At 35.6% G+C, this 22,902-nt stretch overlaps 2 protein-coding genes and 1 pseudogene across 8 annotated transcripts; all 3 read right to left on the reverse strand.

Moving 5' to 3' along the window:
• Window positions 1-835: 835 nt before the first annotated feature.
• Window positions 836-10,052, reverse strand: LOC148199365 (uncharacterized; annotated as a pseudogene).
• On the reverse strand, window positions 8,838-15,272 carry LOC148199366 (uncharacterized). Of its 7 annotated transcripts, none has more exons than XR_015786056.1 (7): window positions 15,012-15,272; window positions 14,685-14,871; window positions 12,481-12,527; window positions 11,361-11,404; window positions 10,423-10,557; window positions 9,854-10,329; window positions 8,838-9,200 (listed from the first exon to the last, which is right to left on the reverse strand). XR_015786056.1 is itself a non-coding variant. In XM_088113544.1 (7 exons), exons 6-7 carry the CDS (start codon window positions 10,546-10,548, stop codon window positions 10,099-10,101), a joined length of 357 nt encoding a protein of 118 aa, XP_087969670.1. In that variant the 5' UTR covers window positions 10,549-10,557; window positions 10,642-11,268; window positions 11,361-11,404; window positions 12,481-12,527; window positions 14,685-14,871; window positions 15,012-15,272; the 3' UTR covers window positions 9,584-10,098. The 7 variants fall into 7 exon arrangements, 6 of the variants coding, with proteins under 6 accessions (XP_087969670.1, XP_087969667.1, XP_087969669.1 ...); XM_088113544.1 differs by lacking the exon at window positions 8,838-9,200 and adding an exon at window positions 10,642-11,268 and having other exon boundaries at window positions 9,584-10,329; XM_088113541.1 differs by lacking the exon at window positions 8,838-9,200 and having other exon boundaries at window positions 9,584-10,329.
• Window positions 15,273-20,871: 5,599 nt separating this feature from the next.
• On the reverse strand, window positions 20,872-21,243 carry LOC124820913 (uncharacterized). Its single transcript, XM_047292702.1, has one exon. The coding sequence runs from the start codon at window positions 21,241-21,243 to the stop codon at window positions 20,872-20,874; it is 372 nt and encodes a 123-aa protein (XP_047148658.1).
• Window positions 21,244-22,902: the final 1,659 nt, after the last annotated feature.

Consider the following 22,902-nt stretch of genomic DNA (forward strand, 5'->3'; position numbering starts at 1 on the left):
AATCGTCCACAACTAATATTGACAATGTATTTTGAAATACAATATTCACATTTAGGATTCGATTCCTCATATCTATGTTGTTACATTTTTTTGGGTCATGTGATTTAAAATATATGGTGAAAATGAATGTCATATTTACAATCATTGTACCCAAATGTTCTATTTATACTCTACCAATTATATTCATTTGAAGTATTCTATTTTTGTACAAAATGTCTGAGACAACTAACCAGAAAATTGTAATTCAATAACCACTTACTGAACCAAATAATCAAACCAGTTAAAATGACCAAATAACTATTCTGCCAAATACCAGTCCATTTGACCACATCACGCGATGCACATTAACTACTTAATCAAACCTTAATATCGAACGAATAGAAATAAGGTTGATCAATTTATTGTTGAACGAAATATGTGTGAGGATCAACCACAAATTTTCAATAAAATAACCATTAACTGCAGCAAAAAGAGTGAGCATTTAAAATGACCAATTTATTATTGTGCATAATACCATTCCCTTTACCCAAATATTGGGATGCACATTAACTGCTTACTCAACTATTGTTATCAAACCACTTGAAATCAGTTACATCATTTTATTCTTGTACACAATATGATGGAGACTTATCCCAGCTGGAATTATGCAGGCAGAAGCTCCATACCAGAAGAAATTAGCAGTGCAAGAAGGTGTAGCGGAATGATGAAAACAGTGAAATGTTTGAAATGTTTTAATTGAGGAGAGGTGTATGGGTGAAGCATCACAGCTCAGAGGGCCTTCCTACAGAGGAAGGAAGCTTGAGGAAAGGAGAAGAAGTAGTAAATCAAAGGTGACTTAAGAGCACAAAAGCTGGAAAGCAAATTCTACATCATATCATTAAGCTCAAAAGTGAGAAAATACAAAGAAAAGGCCCTCTCATTTATAGGTGAAGAGGAGCCTAATTTCTGATTTAATTCCCTCCTAAATTCAAATTATTTAGCATAAGAGGCACATTCATTTTGATCCAGCAAGGTCCATGCCTCATTCCAGCTCAGCCAGCAAGGTGCATGCTTCATTCCAAATAAGCCAAGTCACGTGGATTGGTCTTCTCTCGGGTGAAAAATGCTAGTGCATTTCCCATTCCGCAAGCACCTTCCTTTTTGGCTCCTTTGCTTGCCTTTATTGATTTAACTTCTTGGATGGCTCAATCATGGTCTCCAAGATTTATTAGTTCCTACAAAACAAAGTATAAGTGCTTTAGTTAAGAGAAGAAGGATTTTTATAAGTAACCTTCCATAGAAGTAAAATGTTAGGTGATCCTTCTTCTTCTTGAATCTTCCCTGCCATGGTTCTAGTAAGAGGTCCAATGTGATTTCTTGATGGTTTTCCATCAGACCCTCCCTCTTGAAAAGGATCTGTCCTCAGATCTGCTTCATCCTGTTGATCATCTCCTGTGAAAGGAATTAAATCGTAGATGTTAAAAGTAGGACTGACACCATAACTTTCAGGAAGGTCTAATATGTATGCATTATCATTTATCTTTTTGACCACCTTGAATGGACCATCTCCTCTTGGACTAAGTTTGGACTTCCTTTGAGAGGGAAATCTTTCCTTTCTCAAATGAAGCCAAACTAGGTCTCCGTTTTCAAAAACTATTTTCTTTCTTCCTTTATTGTTGTATTCTGCATATTTTTGAGTTTGTTTTTCAATTTGGATTTTGACTTTCTCATGTAACTTCTTGATGAACTCCGCTTTAGAAGCACCTTCTTTATGAAGAAAAGAAGATGATTCTGGAAGAGGTAGTAAATCAAGAGGTGTGATAGGGTTAAAACCGTAAACAACCTCAAAAGGAGAAAGATTAGTAGTCTTGTGGACTACTCTATTATAAGCAAATTCAATATGAGGTAGATGTTCATCCCAAGATTTGTTATTACCTCTTAATATTACCCTTAATAATGTAGATAAAGATCTATTTACTACTTCAGTTTGCCCATCAGTTTGTGGGTGACATGTAGTAGAAAATAGAAGTTTAGTTCCAAGCTTTTCCCATAAAGTTTTCCAAAAATGGCTTAGGAACTTCACATCTCTATCAAACACTATAGTTTTGGGTAAGCCATGCAATCTCACTATTTCTTTAAAGAAGAGTCTAGAGATATAGCTAGCATCATCTACTTTGTGGCAGGGTATAAAATGAGCCATTTTACTAAAATGATCTACTACCACAAATATAGAATCATACCCCCTTTGAGTTCTTGGCAATCCTAAGACAAAGTCCATGCTTATGTCCTCCCAAGGGGTATTAGCTATAGGAAGAGGTGTATAGAGTCCATGAGGCATAATTTTGGACTTAGCTTGTAAACAAGCTATACATTTAGAACAATGCCTTTGAACATCTATTCTCATGTGTGGCCAATAAAATTTACTTTTCAAAATTTTTAGAGTTTTATCAACTCCATGATGGCCCATGAGTCCTCCTCCATGACTCTCTTTGATAAGAAGTTTTCTAATGGATCCTTGGGGTATACAAAGTTTTCCTTTATTAAAAAGATACCCCTCAGAAAGATAGAATCCATCAAAAGGCTTCTTAAGACATGATGAATAAGTGGATGCAAATGTTTCATCATTTTCATATAACTCTTTTATGTCATCAAATCCTAATATTTGGGATCCTAGGGTTACTAATAATGTGTGTCTTCTAGATAAAGCATCCGCAACAACATTAGTACTCCCCTTTTTGTGTTTGATGACATAGGGAAATTGCTCAAGGTATTCCACCCACTTTGCATGTCTTTTGTTTAGCTTTGCTTGCCCTTTAATGTACTTGAGAGATTCATGGTCAATGTGTATGATGAATTCTCTAGTTACCAAGTAATGCTCCCAAGTTTTTAAAGCTCTAATGAGGGCATACAACTCTTTGTCATAGGTAGGATAGTTCAAGGTAGGCCCCCTAAGTTTTTCACTAAAGTAAGCTACGGGATGTCCTCCTTGTATTAAAACAACTCCTATACCTACCCCAGATGCATCACATTCTAGTTCAAAGGCTTTGGAAAAATCAGGCAAAACTAGAATAGGTGCATGAGTTAACTTGTGTTTCAAAGTCTCAAAAGACAACTCTTGCTTATCACCCCAAAGAAAAGGCATATCTTTCTTGACTAGTTCATTTAAAGGAGCAACTATGGTAGAGAAGTCTTTCACAAATCTTCTATAAAAACTTGCTAACCCGTGAAAACTTCTCACCTCTCCTACATTTTTAGGGGTTGGCCATTCTTGTATAGCCTTGATCTTCTCTGGATCAACATGTACACCTTCTTTTCCAACTTTGAAACCAAGGAAAACACACTTTCTTGACAAAAAGTACATTTGTCAAAGTTGGCAAAGAGATTATGTTCTCTAAGAAGAAGCAAGACTTCTTTGACATGGTTAAGGTGCTCTTGAAGACTTTGACTATAAATTAAGATGTCATCAAAATAGACCACTACAAACCTTCCTATGTATTCCCTAAGGACATGATTCATTAATCTCATGAATGTACTTGGAGCATTGGTCAAGCCAAAGGGCATGACTAACCATTCATACAAACCAAACTTGGTCTTAAAAGCAGTTTTCCATTCATCTCCTTCATGAATTCTTATTTGATGGTATCCGCTTTTGAGATCAATTTTGGTGAAAAGATTTGCTCCATGTAATTCATCCAGCATATCATCTAGCCTAGGAATGGGGTGTCTATACTTGACAGTTATGTTGTTGATGGCCCTACAATCTGTACACATTCTCCAAGTTCCATCCTTTTTAGGGACCAACAACACAGGCACAACACAAGGACTTAGACTCTTTTGGATCCATCCTTTGTTCAATAAGGGTTAAATATGTTTTTAGTCCCTAAACTATTGGCCCTTTCTGGTTTTCGTCCCTGTTTCAAAGTAAGGTACAATTTAGTCCTCATTCTTTTCGAAACGTTCGTTTTAGTCCTCGAAAACTAAACACTGTTTAAAAATTTGGTCCTCATTTAGCAACAAATGAGGACTAAAACCAAAATTTCGAGGACTAAAACGAACGTTTCGAAAAGAATGAGGACCAAATTGTACCTTACTTTGAAAGAGGGACGAAAACCAGAAACGACCAATAGTTTAGGGACTAAAAACATATTTAACCCTGTTCAATAATTCATTAACTTGTTTCTCTATTTCTTTTGTTTCCATGAGGTTGGTTCTATAGGCTGGCCTATTTGGTAGGCTTGCCCCAGGCACCAAATCTATTTGATGTTCTATTCCCCTCAAAGGTGGTAATCCACTTGGTACCTCTTTGGGAAATACATCATCAAATTCCTTTAAAAGTTTTTGCAACCCCTTTGGTAGAGAACCAAGTTCTTGAGTGATTGAAACAAATGCCTCTTTGCAATAGAGAAGAAAATGAGGTTGTCCAAGAAAAAGATTTTTAGAAATGTTCAAAGTTTGTGGTTGGACAACTTCTTTATTTGAGGCATGGGTTATGCTCTTCTCCTTTCTTTCTTTCCTACTTTTCTTTTCTCCATCTAACTTCTTTTTAAGAATTATTTGGTCCTCTCTTACTTGTGAAGGTGTAAGAGGACACAAAATAATTTTCTTTCCCTTGTGTTGAATGGTGATTTTGTTGGTGACTCCATCATGTAGAGCTTGCTTATCATATTGCCAAGGTCTTCCAAGTAATATGTGCCCAGCTTCTATTGGTACTATATCACAAACAATTTGATCTTCATATTTGCCAATGGAAATGAGTACTCTTACTTGTTCTTTAACTACTATTCCATCATCCTCTTTGATCCATTGAAGTTTGTAAGGTTTAGGATGAGGAGTAGTGGTTAAGCCAAGCTTCTCTACCATTCTAGAACTACAACAGTTGCAACAAGAGCCACTATCCACAATCATTGAACATGTATTTTCCAAAACTTTGCATCTTGTGTGGAATAGGTTCTCTCTTTGTGACTGTTCTAATTCTACATGTTTGCTTTCCAGGAGTCTCCTTACCATAAGTAAGTCACCATCACAAGGTAAAGTTTCTTCTTCTTCAGAAGTGGTTGTTTCAGTCTCACTATATGAAGAACCCTCATTTTCACTCTCATGCTCAAGAATGTAAGTTGACCTTTTATTGCTGCACTCAGATGCATAGTGCCCTTTTCCCCCACATCTAAAGCACTTAGTCTCCTTGCTTTTATGATCTCTTGAAGGTTCTTTGAATTTTTCTTTCCCTCTCTCTTTCTCTCTAAATTCTTCATACCTTGGCTTGGTTAGACTACCCTCCCTCTTGTACTCTTTCTTGTGGTTGGAACTATGAGGGTAATCTTTCTTAGTGGAGCTTTTCCTCTTGAGTTGTTGCTCCACCCTCACACAAAGTTGGACTAATTCATTGAGATCATTGTAGGGTATAAGTTCAACCCTATCTCTTATGTCATAGTTGAGTCCACTTTGGAACCTAGCAATTGTTATCCTTGATTCCTCTCTTATTCCAGCTCTCAACATAAGCAACTCCATTTTCTGCCTATACTCTTCAACACTCATGTTTCTTTGTTGGAGTTTGTGGAGCTTATCCATTAATTCCCTATCATAATAGGTTGGTACATGTCTTCTTCTCAAGGCGGTTCTCAACTCATTCCAATACCTGATGGGAGGTAAGTGTCTTAGCCTATGATCATTGACCAAGGCTGTCCACCAAATTAAGGCATAGCCTTGAAAACTTAGAGAAGCCATGGTGACTCTCTTTTCATCATCTATCTGGTGGCACTCAAACAATTGCTCAACTTTCATTTCCCATTCTAGGTATTCTTCCACATCATCCTTTCCATGAAAGGAAGGAAGATCAATTTTGGGCTCTCTTGGATGGTGCTCTCTAACTCTATGATGTCTTCTAGGAGGCATTTGGTAGTGGTCATCATTGTGGTGACTACTATATTACTCAAGCTCACTATGAGAAGATGATGATTCTTCTCTTCTCCTATGGGAAGATTTCTCTCTTTTTTTGTCTTGATTAATCAAAAGTTGACTAATCATGTCTTTGAGCTCACTAATCTCTCTATCCCTTTGTTCAAATTTTTGCTCAAATTCCTCCCTTAAAGAACTATCACTATGGGGTTTCAAACTTCCTTGCACACTTGATTGACTCATTCTTGTCAAAGGAAAAGGTTTTCACAAAGTTTTCAAAATATTTGACAAGTAATGAGTGAAAAGATTTTCACAAGCTTTCTTTGTTTTTGGTGAAAAAAATTCTAAAGAGATTCTAGAGGCAAAAGATGTTTTTAAGTAGCTCCCAGGAAGAAGAGGTGAGTTACAAATGGACAAGCTTAGAAACCAAGTTCTTCCTTAGCCAGAGTTTCCTTAGAGCTATCTTTTACCTTAGTTTCTAAGTAGAAATTCTTCAAATTCTTTTCAAATGTTATGAAATGAACCTAAAACCAAAGAATGGTTGACTAAATGCTATGCAATCCTATATACCACGGAGACTTAAAAAAAACAAAAAGATTAAGCAAGAAATTAAAGAAAGCAATAAAGATGCAAGAATGTAAATGTTAGACGGCCCTAAGTGAAAATGCAAGTGACACTTGGAGCCCCTTGACACACTTCCACACTAAGAAAACGAAATTGGACTATTACAATGTTTAAATGTGATCTTGGAATTGCTTCAAGAGCATTTTCCCAAGTCACTTAGCCAAGAAATGAAAATCAACTTTAAACAACAAAGGTTCCGTGATATGTGGTGTAAACAAAATTAAAAGAAGGCCTAAAACAATGTAAGCTTCACTCTCTTGCTGCTGCAGATTGTTACTCCAAAACAAGTTGCACTTCAAGCTTTTCTAGTGTATCTTTAGCTGTTGGAATAGCAGAGTTACAGCTGCTCAAAAGCTCCCTTTTTGTTCCCACTTCAGCCCCCTTTTCACTTCCTAATATGCTACCTCAGTAGGTGAAGGTTTCTGCTTCTGGATGCCTCACAATAGTTACCACAGCACCTCAAGATTCCACTCAAAACACACCAAACAGAATTAGCAAACTGCACCAGAATTTCAAACCAGATTTTTGAATGTTTAACAATTTTTGGAAGCCAAGAATGGGGAAATCAAATGGGGACAGGGATGGAATAACAGAAAGCACTCAAAATGAACCTAATAATGGCACTAGAACAGATTAAGAAAGCAACAAAAATAGAAATAGCAGATCACAAACTCATCTAGACCAAACTGTTTTATATTTTACCAAAGTGTTTGTTAAAATGCCCCAATGAAAACCAGATTTTGTGTTTTGGGGTTTTTAACTACTTGAAACTGAATTGCACGGTTCAACAGGCTTTTTAACACTTGTTTTGACTTATTTTGATCATTAATTTTCAATCAAAAACAATGAACCAGCTCATGCTACAATCCAAAAATAATTATGCACAACAATACCAAAACAGTGGCTGTAACAGCAGTCTGTACCAAAAAAAATGACTGAAAATGGTGGTTTTGAACCCAAAAGCGAATGGAAGTGATTCAACAGCTCATGTGAATGACCAAACAACTTTGCTTGATGATTTTAAGCATTTTCAAACTCTTAAACAACTCAGAAAATGATTCCAACCAAAAATCACTGGTTCACTTCCAATTTAATTCAAAAAATGTTGGATCAAGATGTAAATCTGCATATCAAATAATTTTTGACCAAATGAACAGTATGAGCAACTTTCAATCATCAATTTATACTTGCTCAAGCTTTCCAAAAGCACAGAAACAACAGATTCCGAAAATCACCTCTGTTATATCAAATTATGCAGTAAAATACATCAATTAAACCAACCAAATTCAGTTTTCCAGGGATTCAAAGATGGACAACAAAGAAAAAATGACTCAAAGAAGTCTCAATACATTGAACTAAGCTAGAATTACAGTACTTAGTATGATTAAACTTGATATAAACCAAACAAGATGTGATAGCACGGTGAAAAGTTGGAACAGAAAAACTGGACAGCAAAGGCTACTGGTTTTTAAGGCAACCAAGCTATGCTAGATGCATTTCCTTGCTTTTAATGGTCTGCCACACCTTTAGCCACTTCCAATAACAGCAAACAAATTTTTGCCAAGCAGCAGAATCAAATAAAACCAGCTGAAACAGATTTCAAATTTTAAAACCATATTTGAATTTCTTGAGCAGATTTGAAACCAGAATTAATTTCTAGTGCTTTTGCTTCTATCACCAAGGCTAGAACATGTTCTCATTGCCTTATTTGGTTGATTTAAAGCTTTTCTAGCACTTGAACTCAAACAAAATGAATTAAACCAGCAGAAAAGAATACTAAAGCAGTGACAAAAATTAAAACTGCAATATTCACTTGCACATGACTTAAAACAATACAGAATTGAAATGTAAAGCTGGAAAGGACCCAAACAAGAAGGTTTCACCGATTAAAATGAAAGGACAATATAAGAACACAAAGGAAACTAAAATTGAATGACTGGAAAAGCAATACAGAATTGAAAACAGCAACAAAACAGAAACAGAAACATCACAAACTGGACTGAAAACAAAAACAGAAATAGCACAAAATGGACTAGAATCAAACAGCAGAATGGAAAGGCACTTAGCTATGGTTTGCGCGGACAACCCGAGCTCTAGATACCACTTGATGGAGACTAATCCCAGCTGGAATTATGCAGGCAGAAGCTCCATACCAGAAGAAATCAGCAGTGCAAGAAGGTGTAGCGGAATGATGAAAACAGTGAAATGTTTGAAATGTTTTAATGGAGGAGAGGTGTATGGGTGAAGCCTCACAGCTCAGAGGGCCTTCCTACAGAGGAAGGAAGCTTGAGGAAAGGAGAAGAAGTAGTAAATCAAAGGTGACTTAAGAGCACAAAAGCTGGAAAGCAAATTCTGCAGCATATCATTAAGCTCAAAAGTGAGAAAATACAAAGAAAAGGCCCTCTTATTTATAGGTGAAGAGGAGCCTAATTTCTGATTTAATTCCCTCCTAAATTCAAATTATTTAGCATAAGAGGCACATTCATTTTGATCCAGCAAGGTCCATGCCTCATTCCAGCTCAGCCAGCAAGGTGCATGCTTCATTCCAAATAAGCCAAGTCACGTGGATTGGTCTTCTCTCGGGTGAAAAATGCTGGTGCATTTCCTATTCCGCAAGCACCTTCCTTTTTGGCTCCTTTGCTTGCCTTTATTGATTTAACTTCTTGGATGGCTCAATCATGGTCTCCAAGATTTATTAGTTCCTACAAAACAAAGTATAAGTGCTTTAGTTAAGAGAAGAAGGATTTTTATAAGTAACCTTCCATAGAAGTAAAATGTTAGGTGATCCTTCTTCTTCTTGAATCTTCCTTGCCATGGCTCTAGTAAGAGGTCCAATGTGATTTCTTGATGGTTTTCCATCACAATATCTGTTACAACCAACCACAACTTTTCAAACAAATAACCACTTACTGCAACACAAAATCTAGTAATTTACAACATTGAGTACAAAACTATTTCAGTTATTGCTTATCTCTAATGAAGCACATGGTTAATTCAATTTCCCTTATCAACAAAAACAACATAAAAAATTACGTATTCTGAGATGAAGTTCAATCAACCTGAAAAAGTAACAACTCAATAACAATTACAAATGGATCATAGATTCAACCTCTATTCATCAAAAAATACAACAGTTAACATAATTCAAAATAACATTTGAGTTTGGTAACAATATTTATCATTTCAACCTAATATTGTAACATAAACAAGTTCATAAACTATACAATGCGGCTACGATTTTTCCTATCTAATATTGTCCAAGGGGTTTTCAAAAGAACACTTCTAACACGCTTCCTAGGTTGAGCTTTTAAATGCGTGTACATGTCAGATTTTTCAGTATCCATCTCTTCATTACCTAAAACATCACCAGTTTTTTCATTGAAACTTTTTCCAACAACATCAGGTGTAACGTCAAAAACCTTCTCAGAATTGGACTTCTCCACATCATCACCTTCAATCTCTGACTCTTTCTTAGAATTTGACTTCCCAACAGATGAAACTACTACCTCATAATCTTCCTTTGAATTACTGGTCCCAAATTCATCAACTAACATGTCAATCTTTTTTTGAATTTGAATTCTCAACATCATTAGCCCATTGTCACTTCTGTGCAACAAACATTTGTAGGTTGTCAACCATTTTCTCAAGCTTGCCAATGGATGCCTCTTGGCCAACAATGATAGCAACCAAAGATTCATTTTCTGCAACAATATCAGTCATAGATCGCCTTTGCAAGTTCTCCTTCAGTCCAGCATTATGATGACCATCTAAGCCTTCTTTAACTATTTCAGTACACATCTCTTCATTGCTTACATATACCTCAGTAATGACCTATACAAAACAAAATAACCACAAAATTCATATTAAAATCAATACAAATTAAAAAACATCCAATTGGTTTAACATATTTTAATTTAATCTCACTTCATTACACAGAAAGGCTTTCTCAATTTCTACTTCACCAACTTTAACATGTATCCAATGAAGGATTCTAGGTAAACAACTATTTGTTTTAGCCAACTTCTTGTGACCAAATAAAACATGTTCCATTGCCCAGATCTGTTACATACAAACTTCAATTTCAAAAAACTAACAATTATAAATTATAACACAATAACTTTTGTAACTAACATCAAAATATACCTGTAATGCAAATACACAACCAACCACATGACAATGTGATCTGTTTTGTCTCTTTCCCACACACAATGCAGCATCACAGAAACTAGAAACCAAATACTCATAAATAACACACCCCTAGTTATACTTTCCAATACACGATAAATCATCTAATAATTCAAATAAACCTAAGTGAACTTTTCCACCTCTATTTGGGAAGAAAAACTCACTCAACCCTAACAGTAAATATAATCTACAAACATCACCCACTTCATCCCCTTTTATACGCTTTTGAATTTCTTCATAAATATTATGTACACTTACATCAATTGTGTCAAACAATCTCCTAGTATGACAATCAACTTCCTCTTTAAACAACTTAAACATCTCTCCATTAACCCTAACCCCTAAACCTAAGCAAAGGTCTAACTTGGTGAATGGAATAAAGATAGACCTAACTTCAAACCTGCCCCTCCTCTCTGACCATCTACTACACAATTCTAAAAGTAGTGTCCTACTCATTTTGGCATCCACATCAATGGACAATAGCCATGCAAAAGGAGTTGTTTGTATCAATGTCTTTTGCACATCTGTTAATAATGTGTTCACATGTGCCAAGTATTTTGTCCTACATCAATGTTGTGCATAAACCTATACATCAAAGTATACAATTGAATAAGTCAAACAAACCACTTCACCAAATTAATTTTAAAAACATAATACATCATCATGTGCATTCAAACCTGTTTCTCCATAATGACTCTTCCAACTATCTCTATGGTTTGTACTGAATGTCCATAAAATAAACAAGTTAGACTTCAAGCCATAAAAGATTAAAATGAAAGACATATATAGGCACATCTCACAACAAAATCACATTCAAAGGAGCATATATAATAATTATATTTTCCACGTATCTCATTTCGTCTGCCACTCATATATAATAAGTGTAGTACTCCTTATTGTGGAATCACAACATACATGATGACCACAAATGAGGTATACCCCAATAACAAACAGGAACATCAAGTGACATGGATATTTGTAATCATTAATGATGACAAAAACAAGAAAAGGAAAGAAACCAAATAAATAGATGAAGATGGAAAATATTGACGAAGACTTTGCACAATTTCAAATCCATCAGAGGGCTAAGCCTAAAAATGCATATTGAAGAACAGTGGTGAATGAGACTCATAGTGGATTCCAAAACCAGAATGTTGCATCACAAAGGAGCACACTACCATGCTGCTTTTTCTTGGATGATGACTACTTTATAACAGTAAACAGCCCGACAGAATCAACATTAATAGACCTATTCAACTAGATAAACTCAAGTGCAAGGATCAAAGAATGTCATCAAACTTGGTTCAAAATGAAATCCTGATATATAAATCATCATTAAATCCATTTTAATAATTTCGTAATGTCTTTTTACTTTTCTTTCAACCTCTAATCACAGGGTAAAAGTCATACATAATACTCCCCTCAATAGTCGGAATAAAGATAGAAATGAAATACATACTTGACTAATTGAACAAAAATCTCCACAGGAAACAACTTTTGCACCAGCTACTTGCAACCAGGAAGAACAATTAACAAAATAACATGTCAAGAGGAGCTATGCTTTAAAATTAACAACATCTATCCATCTTAGAGTATCAAAACCTCCACCATAATTACATATCAACACAAAAAAAAGTTTGAAAACTTAAGTACGCAAAATGTTAGTCAAACCTACAATAATTACCAAACTATAAAGTACAGAACAAACAATAACCTTCTTCAGTTATAACATATGGTCAAAAGGTCATGGAATATAAAGCTATAATTACCAAAATATAAACTCAAAGCAATACTAACCAATGACAGCTCCGAATTTCGATGTTGATATTCTTCTCTGCAAAAACCTATAAGGGATAATCGGTAACTAGTTAAAATTCAAACACCACAACAAATTCTAGAATGGTTGCAGAATCAAATCTCACATCGGTCAGGACTTGGAATACAAATTGTGGCATAGTCTATGCTTTTACCAGACAAAAAATAACTAGCCAAACATGTACAATAGTTATTCTATTTTCTGTTTCTACTCTTTTATGTTAATTATTCCAAGACATTTCCGTTTAGAAATAATGGTCTTCCTCATCTGTGTTGCATAATTTAATTATTTTAGGCTAATCTTTTGCGGAACATGCTAGCTATATTGTAATTGCATACAAGATATATGAGGAAATATACTTTCATTTTATGCTAACGAAATATTGAAATATTTAAGCTTAGTTATCTATAACTATTGTTACTAATCTTATATATGCTTTCAAACAAAAAACAATATTTTATGAGATAAAATATGCAATATTATTTTATGATACATGTAAAAATTCTATATGAAAGTAAGTAATATGTAAATATAATTCCTCAAAAGAAGACAATTGTAGGAGTAAAAAGTAAAACCTTATGTTAGAAAGGTAAACAAAATTATGGAAATAATTTTATTTTCTCTCGTCCTTCATGGTGAATTAGGTTAAAAAATTATCCTCTGCATGCTTCCAGAAACGAGCTAAGGAATAAACCCTAATGTTGAGAACAGATTTATAAAGTGAATGTTATGTTAAAATATTTCACAACAATTTTTATAACCAATTTGCAGTGCACTATTATTATTCATATGCATTAGTTCTTAAGTAGAGGTGATTATTACCTTCAGTGTCTAATATTGATCATTTTTTTAATGATTGGACTTAGAGGTTTTAAACCTTCTACATGCATTTCTTACCCTTTGTTAGATTTATTTACTTAGAACAACACAACCTTATGTTTAAAGATAGTAGCACACTATATATCTGCATATACAAGATTGGCTTACTTTTAACCCAACATCTACATTCACTTGATATGTGGATCTTTTCTAAAATATATGTATTGTCTACATGCAGGGATCAAAGTGAAAGAGGGACAATATGAATAGTTTTTCTAATGTTACCCCCGGTTATAGGTTCCACCCCACTGATTAGGAACTTGTTGACTACTAAATGTGGAAGAAAGTTACCTCACGAAGGATTCTCCTACATGTCATAAAAGATGTTGACTTATATAAAATTGACCCATGGGATCTTCAAGGTAACAGTCAAATTGGATTGTATAATTCAAACTTAACAAGAAAGTCACTGATATTTTGGTGTTTTGAAAATATGAAGAGCTTTGCAGAATAGGAACAGAAGAGCAGAATGAATGGTACTTCTTTAGCCATAAAGACAACAACTATCCAACAGGAACTCGCACAAATACACAAACTGCAGCAGGGTTTTGGAAAAAAACTGGAAGAAACAAGGCAATTTATTCAAAGCATGACTTCATAGGAATGAGGAAAACCCTAGTCTTTTACAAAGCTCAAGCACCCAATGGAATAAAATCAGATTGGATCATGCACGAGTATCGACTTCAAACACACGTAAATGACACACCACAGGCAAGTTTCACAAATTATTACATTCATATAACTAGAGAGAAAGAAGATATTCTTCTCATGATTTAATTTTGTTCAATAAAACTTAATCATGCATTGCTTTTTTTTTTCATTATAACTGGAATATATATGTACAAAACTTTATCATAAACATATGGGTGTGATTGGATTCAAAATAGAAGTGCTTTCAAGAGCTTCTCTACTGAGAATACAAAGTTTCTTTCTCTAATAACAGACTAAACTTTTCCAACTTTATATCCGAAAACATTCATAAACTTCAATAAAAAGTCACTGAAATCACATTTCCAAAAGCACTTAAGTATGTGGATTTATGGAAGTAAGTGTAATTATTATGATACTGTGATAGCTTTTGTAACTCTTAAGCCATAACTTTTTCTTCTTTTTTTGAGTCTTATGCATGGTTAATGTAGTTTTAACCGTTTGTCTCTGTTTTTTAGTACAATGATTGATCATTCAATTAAAAAAAATGTGATATGGTTTAAAGTAGGATGAAGGATGCGTTGTGTGTACAATATTCAAAAAGAGACTAACAACCATGCGTAAACAATCACAAAACAGAAAGTTTAACTTCACATACCTTGTTCGATTTCCCCTTTTCCTCAACCTTAGCTTCAAATTTCATGTATCTCACTCTCTGCTCCTGTGTTGACTCTCTAACTACCAAACTTGTTTTCTCAATGCGTCTCACTCACTAGCTATCAAATTCGTTACTGATTCAGCATTTGCTCTTCTCCCTACCGCAACTCTCTCTCATAACATTCCCCCTTTAGTTTAAGGTTTTCGAAAATCAATCAAAAATTAAAGAAAACATAGACAAATGATGACAAAAGTAGAAAGGAAGAACAACCTCATACTTTCTATTCTTCAAACACTACAAAGGGGAGAAAATAGAAAGGGGACGAACCTTCCGCGCTCCACACCGTTCACGACCGGTAACAACTTCTCCTTCGCCTTCGACTTCGCCAGTAAGAACTTCTCCGATCATGTCCACCCTTCGGTGGCAACCATGGACTTCTCTCTTTTTCTTTCTTTCTTGTGTTCTCTCCTAATCCTAACCCTAGCACTAAAACTGCATCTTTCAAAATGAAATGGTCGCCCTTTGAAATTTTCAAATCAGCAGCTCCAATTCACTGAAATGCATCGTTTCATTTAGTCTCTCAAAAACCACCTCAGCAGCAGCCCACGGACTGAAATGACTAATATATCCTTAATGACATTGACAATTATTGGGTCCCACGCCGTGTTAAATGAATGTGGATTCCTTTAACCGTGTCAAAGTATTCTTTTTCTACTTTAAAATGTGATCCCAAGGAGGCAAAAGACTATTATGCCCTTAATTTAAGGGTACCACCACATCTCCACCAGTCTCAACCAATAGCATTTGAGCAGCCCGGACCTCTATGGGCAGGACCAAGCTCGAAAAAAATAAGACAATATTTAGAATAATTAATTAGTGTTATGTGGGAGCTATGTGCTAGTGGGGTGTGAGTTGTGTTTAAGTGTGTTCTAACAAGATTGAGTTGGTTGATTGCTTTTTACTTCCTATATATGTAACATGGAGATTAAAGAAGAGTGAAGCCCTCTAGAAATATATTTTCAGTTTCAATATGAGATGGTATAAAAGCGCGTTCCCCGCTCTAGTTTTTTTTCCTTCTTAATCTACCAAACAACCATCATTGCTCTCCACTATTATCGGGAACTAATTGCCATTATCCAGTGTATTTTTGTTGCTATCCACCTATAATATGCAGTTGTCCAGTGTACTTTCAATTGTACGCTCTTGTCCACTGTCGTTCGCCACCATTCGCCACCGATCGATGTCATAGTTTAGTCTAGTGACCACCAGATCTGGTTCGTCTCTCCGTGTGATAGCCAACCTCGCTGATGCCAGAGTGTTGTTCCCCTCCACGCACTGCCACGAAACTCATTTTTGTGTGCCGTGAACAAACACTTATTGTTCACGCGCCACCTTCATAGTTGTCGCCGAACTCTCCTCTCTCTATTCTGCCCCTTATAACCTTGTTTCGATAACGTCTAGAAGCAACCCTTTTCAAAGTCATCTAGATTTTGTTTTTATTTTTCTTGACTAGTTCTTTAACCCTTGATCAGAAATGGCGACTAAAAGTACCATTTCATTTTCTAGAAGTCCCTCAATCACTTCTAAGAAGCTAAATGACAAAACTTACCTATCTTGGTCGGCTATAGTTGAAATGTGGTTTCTTGGTCAAGAACATTATGATCACTTTGAGCAAGATGGCAGCCATGTACCTGTTGAAAAACTGATAAGTGGAAACAAGTTGATTTCCAGTTATGTGCCCTATTATGGCAATCAGTGGCACCCAAACTTTTTATATCTCTTAGTGGTTTTAAAACTTGTCACTCCTTTTGGAAGAAAGCTCAAAGCATCTATGCCAACAATATTCAACGTCTCTATGACATGGTAAATAAGCTTGTCTCTCTTAAAATGGCAGACCATGATATGATGTCCTTCATAACTGATGCTCAATTTGATGTAAAAGAATTGAGGATGTTTTTGGAAGTTGACTCTTTGGAGGATATCAAGAAGAAACTAGACAAATATTATATGGTGTTGATCCTTCGTGCTCTACATCCAGACTTTGATCATGTCAAAGATCAACTTTTGATCAGTCATGATGTCTCTTCCATGGAAACCTTGACCAATCGCCTTCTACGTGTCCCTACACCTCAGACTCTAGAACCTCATGAACTAGTGGGACCATCTGTCATGGTTGGCACACGAGGAAGAGGAGGATCTGACACTAGAGGAGGAGGACGAGGATGTTGGGGATGTCTTTAATGCACATACTGTAAAAGAATGGGTCACAATCAAGAAAATTGCTACTTCTTGCATGATTTTCCTTCCAAAACCGCTAATATCTCGATGGCTGAAACTATCCATTCCAAGTTCACTAAAGAAGAATATTACGAATATTTGTGGTTCTAACTTCAAGTACATCTACAACTTGTATTTCTCAATCAATGGAAACTCAAAATTCATGGGTAATTGACTTAGGTGCTTCTAATCACATCTTTGGTAATACATTCTTATTCTCAACCATTTCCTTTCAAGAAAAACCTTCATTCATAACTCTTGCCAATGGCTTTAAAATTTCTTCAAAGGGTGTCGGTCAAGCCTCATTGTCTCCCTCTCTAAATCTCAATTTTTTCTTATTTGTCCCTAACTTCCCTTTGAATTTGATTTCCTTAAGTAAGTTAACCAAAATATTAAATTGTTCAATAACCTTTGATAACAAATCTTTTATTATACAAGAACATGGGTCAAGGAGATAAAATGGAGAAGGATACAAAGTTAGAGGACTATACTATTTTGGATCTCTTCCGCATATTTATATTGAACATAGATTATTATTTTAAGGACATTTTATTTTATTTACACTTCAAACTAAAAATTATTAGTATTATTGTAAGGATGAAGAAATTTGGTATCATAGGATTTACAGTGGACCAAAAAATTTGGTATCATAGGATTTACCGTGGTTGTAAAATAATGAGACTCATTATTTTAAAATTAAACGATCAATTATAAAATAATTAGATTCATAATTATTTTCAAATATATGATCTCTAGAAATTAATTTTCTATTTCTCTTTTCTCTTTCTGAGTTGACCATGTCTCTAGAGAATCCGATATCAATGCGTATATTCGGATAATTTAGTTTATAAGAGTCTTTGATATATGGTGTATATCTATGTGATTATTTTGGAGTGCATTGTATTATGATTGAACATGTTTCCTAAATATATGGTGCTTCTATTATAAATTAGCTTACCCTCTTGTATTTTTTTGTTGTGTATGTGATTGTCTTTTTCTTTTTCAATGATAACATTATTGGTGTGAGCAAATGAAGATGTAAGTGTAAGGGCACATTTTGAAGGATGTTCTAGCCAATTGTCTGAGTCATGGAACGATATTAGATCATGTTAGGTATAGTTTTTTGTAATAGAAACATAATATAGAAGCTTGGAATTTATATTTCTTAGGGGTAGAAAAACGAGCCAGTCCAACCCGTTTTGGCCCGTCAAAAACAAGTCGGGTTGGGCTATATTGTATTAATGTAAGATATATCTTGGATAAGTTGTTTTCTGAATATTTATAATGAAATCTTATATTTTAGTACTATTATACTATTAAAACCTTATAGATATACCACATGTGAGTTCATTTTTTTAAAACCTTTATTTCTATTTTTTACTTAAAAAAACTAAAAAGAGGAGTTCAAAATGGGATGTTACATTCATGATATCAGAGCAGTTCTTCCTTAGGATGACTTAAAGTTTGTTGGTTTGTGATTCCTTACGTGTATAAATTTTTAAGTTCAGATTGTAGATATGTTTATGAAACTGGAAGTATTAAGAACAAAACAGATCTTCATAGAGTGATGAGGGTTCACACTTATGACTATATCAAATTTTTTTTTCTTTTCTTAATTTTGAAAGTTTGGGAAAAGTAGAGTGATAGACAACATGTAGTGGGTAAAAAGTATGTTATGAAGTTAGTAGATGTTGAGAGAGTATGTATACAAAAGTTATGTTTCTTAAAAGAAGAAATAAAGTTGTAGTTTCAGTTGTGTTTTTGATACTAGACTAGACATATTTTTGCCTTTGGAGAAGGCCCATAAGGTAAGCTTTTGCCTCAAAGATATGAAGTTGTTGTACGATGACTATTAAGGGGTGAGGAAAGCAAAGTTATGGTTTTGTGGGATGGACAAGATGTGGAGTCTAGAAGCGAGACCTTGGATCAAATGAGCTTCAAGAGGAGGTTTTAAGAAAGGTGATATTTCCAGATAAAGTAAGAGTTAACAAGACAAACAGAGTTCATACAATTGGTACAAAGTGACATGTCAATGCATGTGTAAGCAACAAGGTTTAAGAATATGACAATGCGCAATTGAAAGCAGTGTTTGAGGCTTGGAAGTGTAGGAAGCTTGTGAGAGACTTGATGATAAAGTTCGAGAGGTCAATGACTTGATGTTGTAAGTAGAGGTTCATCTCTTGGTGGAGGTGATTACTATAATAGAGAGTTTTGAGGACCAATCAAGTATGGCGGTGCTTTCTCAAGAGAGAGAAAAAATTTGTTGGTAAAGGTAAGGTATCATAAGAGCCTTATGTTAAACCAGCAACATAAAAATGTAGTTGGATCCCTTCAACAACAACAATTGCATCAATAACAATTACATAAGAAATGTTTAGGTTTAGAGGTTCTGTTAGGTTTTTTGGTAAGAAACAAAACAAGAAACCCAAACACACCCTCTAACTATCTCACACAGAAAAGAAAGAAAGAATGAATGGATGTTATTCAGTATGGTAATAACAGTGTACAAGAAATCAATGGGACCCTAATCTCCCCCACAAGACCAAAAGATACCTGTCTATACAACTAACTGTCAAAAATTGTCCAAAGCAAAGTACAAAATTCTATTTATACAAACCCCTTTCCCGTCATTCCTAATTGCTAAAGCAGTTAGGCTATTAATTCTTTCTCCTCCTCTCATACACTCTCCACTTCTTAAGATTACTCACCGCCTCATCATCAACGTTGTCCTTAAGGTTGAAATCTGGATATTGATCCTTAATAGTCACCATATCCTCCCACGTTGCTCCCTCTCTTCCTCTTGTCTGTCATTCCACCAATATTTGTAAGATCCTTTCTTCCCCTTGTTGTATTTCCCTCCTATCCAAGATTTTGACTGGCCAAAAAGTAGGCCCCTCCGCTTGCAATTTTGGTGGCAGTTCTTTCTCTACATTCTTTGCACCGACTTCTTTTTTAAGTTGAGACACGTGAAACACTGGGTGTATCCTAGTCGTGTTCGATAGTTGTAGTTTATATGCCACTTCCCCCACCTGCTTTGGAAAGGCTCGAAATATCGAGCTAATAAGTTCGGGTGTAGTCTGGATGGCATTAAAGATTATCGGTGGGGTTTGATTTTTAGATAGACCCAATCCTCAACCTTTATATCCACTAGTTTCCTCCTTTTATTCGCATGTTTGGCCATCAGATCTTGAGCTCGGGTTAAATGAAACCTCAATTGCTTAAGGGCTTCATCTCTAGTTTGTAATTCCTGGGCGACCGCTTCAACTAGAGTTTCCCCAGGTATGAATCTTTTCAAAGAGGGAGGACCCCTGCCATATATTGTCTCGAAAGGAGTGCACTTGGTTGCACCTTGATAGTTTGTATTATACCATACCTAGCCCAAGGCAACACTATACTCCAATTTTGTGGTTACTCAAAACAAAAAAACCTTAAGTAACCTTCCAGAATCCTATTCAACACCTCGGTTTGGCCGTTTGACTCTAGGTGGTAAGCGGTACTCATCCTGAGTTGAGTTCCCTGCATCTTAAATAGTTCTCTCCAGAAAATACTTAAGAACAAAGGATCCATGTCACTGACAATGGAAATCGGGATCCCATGTAGCCAAACTATCTCCTTGACAAAAACCTCTGCGAATTTCTTCGCAGAATAAAGATGTTTGAATGGTAGAAAATGACCATATTTACTTAGACAGTCCACCACTACCAACACTGCATCATATCCTTGCGATTTTGGAAGCTTAACTATAAAATCCATACTCACCTCTTCCCAAACTGCGTGAGGTATGGCAACGGTGGTAACAGCCCTTGCGGAGACGATGCAAGATACTTGTGTTGTTGGCATACCAGGCAACTCGCAACAAATTTAGTGACTTTTTCATCCCTATCCAATACAAAGATTTGGCCACCTTCCTCTAAGTCCTATAAACACTCGAGTGGCCTCCTATTCTTGTCATGTGGAACTCAACCAAAAGCTTGGGAATCCAAATCGATTTGGCTGAAAGCACCAATCTCCCTTTGTAATGCAGCCTGTCTTGCTCTAAAGTAAAAGTTGAATGAGAGTTGAGATCCTTCTGAATATCCTCTATCACCTTCACCAATACCTCATCCTCCTTAACCTCCTTCAACACTTCTTGGAAATCCTGCCAATAAGGTCTGGCAATTGCCCGTAACTCCTTTTCTTCCTCTCCATTACCTTCCCTTCTCCTTGACAAGGCATCTGCTACTCTGGTGGTGGTCCCTGCTTTATACAAAATCTCAAAATCGTATCCCAAAAGTTTAGCCATCAATTTTTTTGATTCTGAGTGGTGATTCTCTGTTCTAACAAGTACGTGAGACTTCTCTGATCCGTGTGCACAATGAATCTCTACCTTAAGAGATAAGGCCTCTAATGCTGGATTTCCAAGACCAGAGCCATCAACTCTTTCTCGTATATCGACTTGCTTAAGGACCTTTCAGACAAAGCCTTGCTAAAGAAGGCGATGGGTCTCTTTCCCTGGGTCAGAACTACCCCCACTCCTCCTGAAGCATCACATTCTATGTGGAAAGTCTGGCTAAAATTTAGCAATATCAACACGGGTGCTGATGTACCAGCCTCCTTCAACCTTGCCATTGCATCCCTAGCGTGCTCTGTCCAAACAGATTGCCCCTTTTTCAAAAACTCTGTCACGAGTTTTGTGATTTTTCCATAGTCCTTCATGATTCCCCTGTAGTATCCTGTCAAGCCTAGGAACCCTCTCAAAGCCTTTAGAGTTTTAGGTTTTTCCCACTCCATTACTGCCCTTATCTTTTCCTGATCCATCTCAACGCCCCTCTTAGAAATTTGGTGACCTAGATATCTTATCTATGATCTCCCAAACTCACATTTCTTCCTATTAGCTATCCAATTATTATGTTCCAACACCTGCAGTACCACTCTCACATGTTTCAAGTGCTCCTCCCAATTCGGGTTGTATATCAATATATCATCAAAGAAAACCATCACAAATCTCCTCAAATAAGGTTGTAATAAGTTGTTCATGGCGCTTTGAAAGGTTGCTGGCGCGTTATTGAGGCTGAAAGACATCACCAAGAACTCATAATGGCCCTGGTGAGTCCTTGTTAGAAAAGATGTGCTCTGTTTCTCACACCAAGAGGAGGGAGGTGAATTGGTGTTGTATAAAAATGATCACTAATCTAATATAGGCAAATACAAAATGACTAGCAGCAAGAACAATCCTCTTTACAGTCACCCTTTTGAGACCCTTCTCAAAGTCAAGAACCACGTTCTTTTTCCTGTATACACTACAGGGAAATAATAATACTCAGCGTTTGCTAAAGCTCCTGATCAGCAGTAAGCACCTCTATTGTGCAGAACGATCAGACTTTACGAATCTATCAATCTTGCTTCTCAAGAAATCTTCAAGACTTGTACACCACAACAATTATTGTTTCTTGAAGCATTTCTCTCTTCTGTAAAACTTCAAAGCTCAATTTGAAACTAATATGAAAATTGTTAAACTCAATTGTCTTACAGAATTTCAAATCATGTGTCTATATATAGTGTAAGTCAAATCAGACGCAGTTTAATCGATTATGCTATTATTCTAATCGGTTTCATCTCACAGTTATAACAGATCAACAACAGTCAAAGCCATTAATTGAATGCTCACTTAATATAATCGATTTGCAATAAATGTTTGGTCAACATATTTAAAAATATGACCGTTGAGATAGTTATGTCAAACAATGAAATAGTTTTCAAATCTTTAACAGACTTAATTGAATACATGATCCATGTAATCGATTAGGCTTTAACACTTAGCATATTTTTGAAATTTTTTCTTCTTAAAATCCATCAAAGCACACTTGAAAAATATTTGTGCAAAGATACAAGTTTTAATCGATTTAACCACTAACGTAATCGATTCAAAACTTGTTGTTTTGCCACAATTTAAAAGTTAAGT

This window comes from Vigna umbellata, chromosome 4 (genome assembly GCF_029865625.1).
Source record: "Vigna umbellata cultivar VRB3 chromosome 4, Vumbellata_1.0, whole genome shotgun sequence".
NCBI lineage: Eukaryota > Viridiplantae > Streptophyta > Magnoliopsida > Fabales > Fabaceae > Vigna > Vigna umbellata.

Coding starts and splice junctions, on each gene's coding strand:
- LOC148199366 (XM_088113542.1), bottom strand. Junction 10,330..10,422: donor AAGCCTTTCTGTGTAATGAA/GTGAGATTAAAT, acceptor TGTTTTGTATAG/GTCATTACTGAGGTATATGT.
- LOC124820913 (XM_047292702.1), bottom strand. CDS start 21,243: ATGGCTAAACTTTTGGGATACGATTTTGAGATTTTGTATAAAGCAGGG.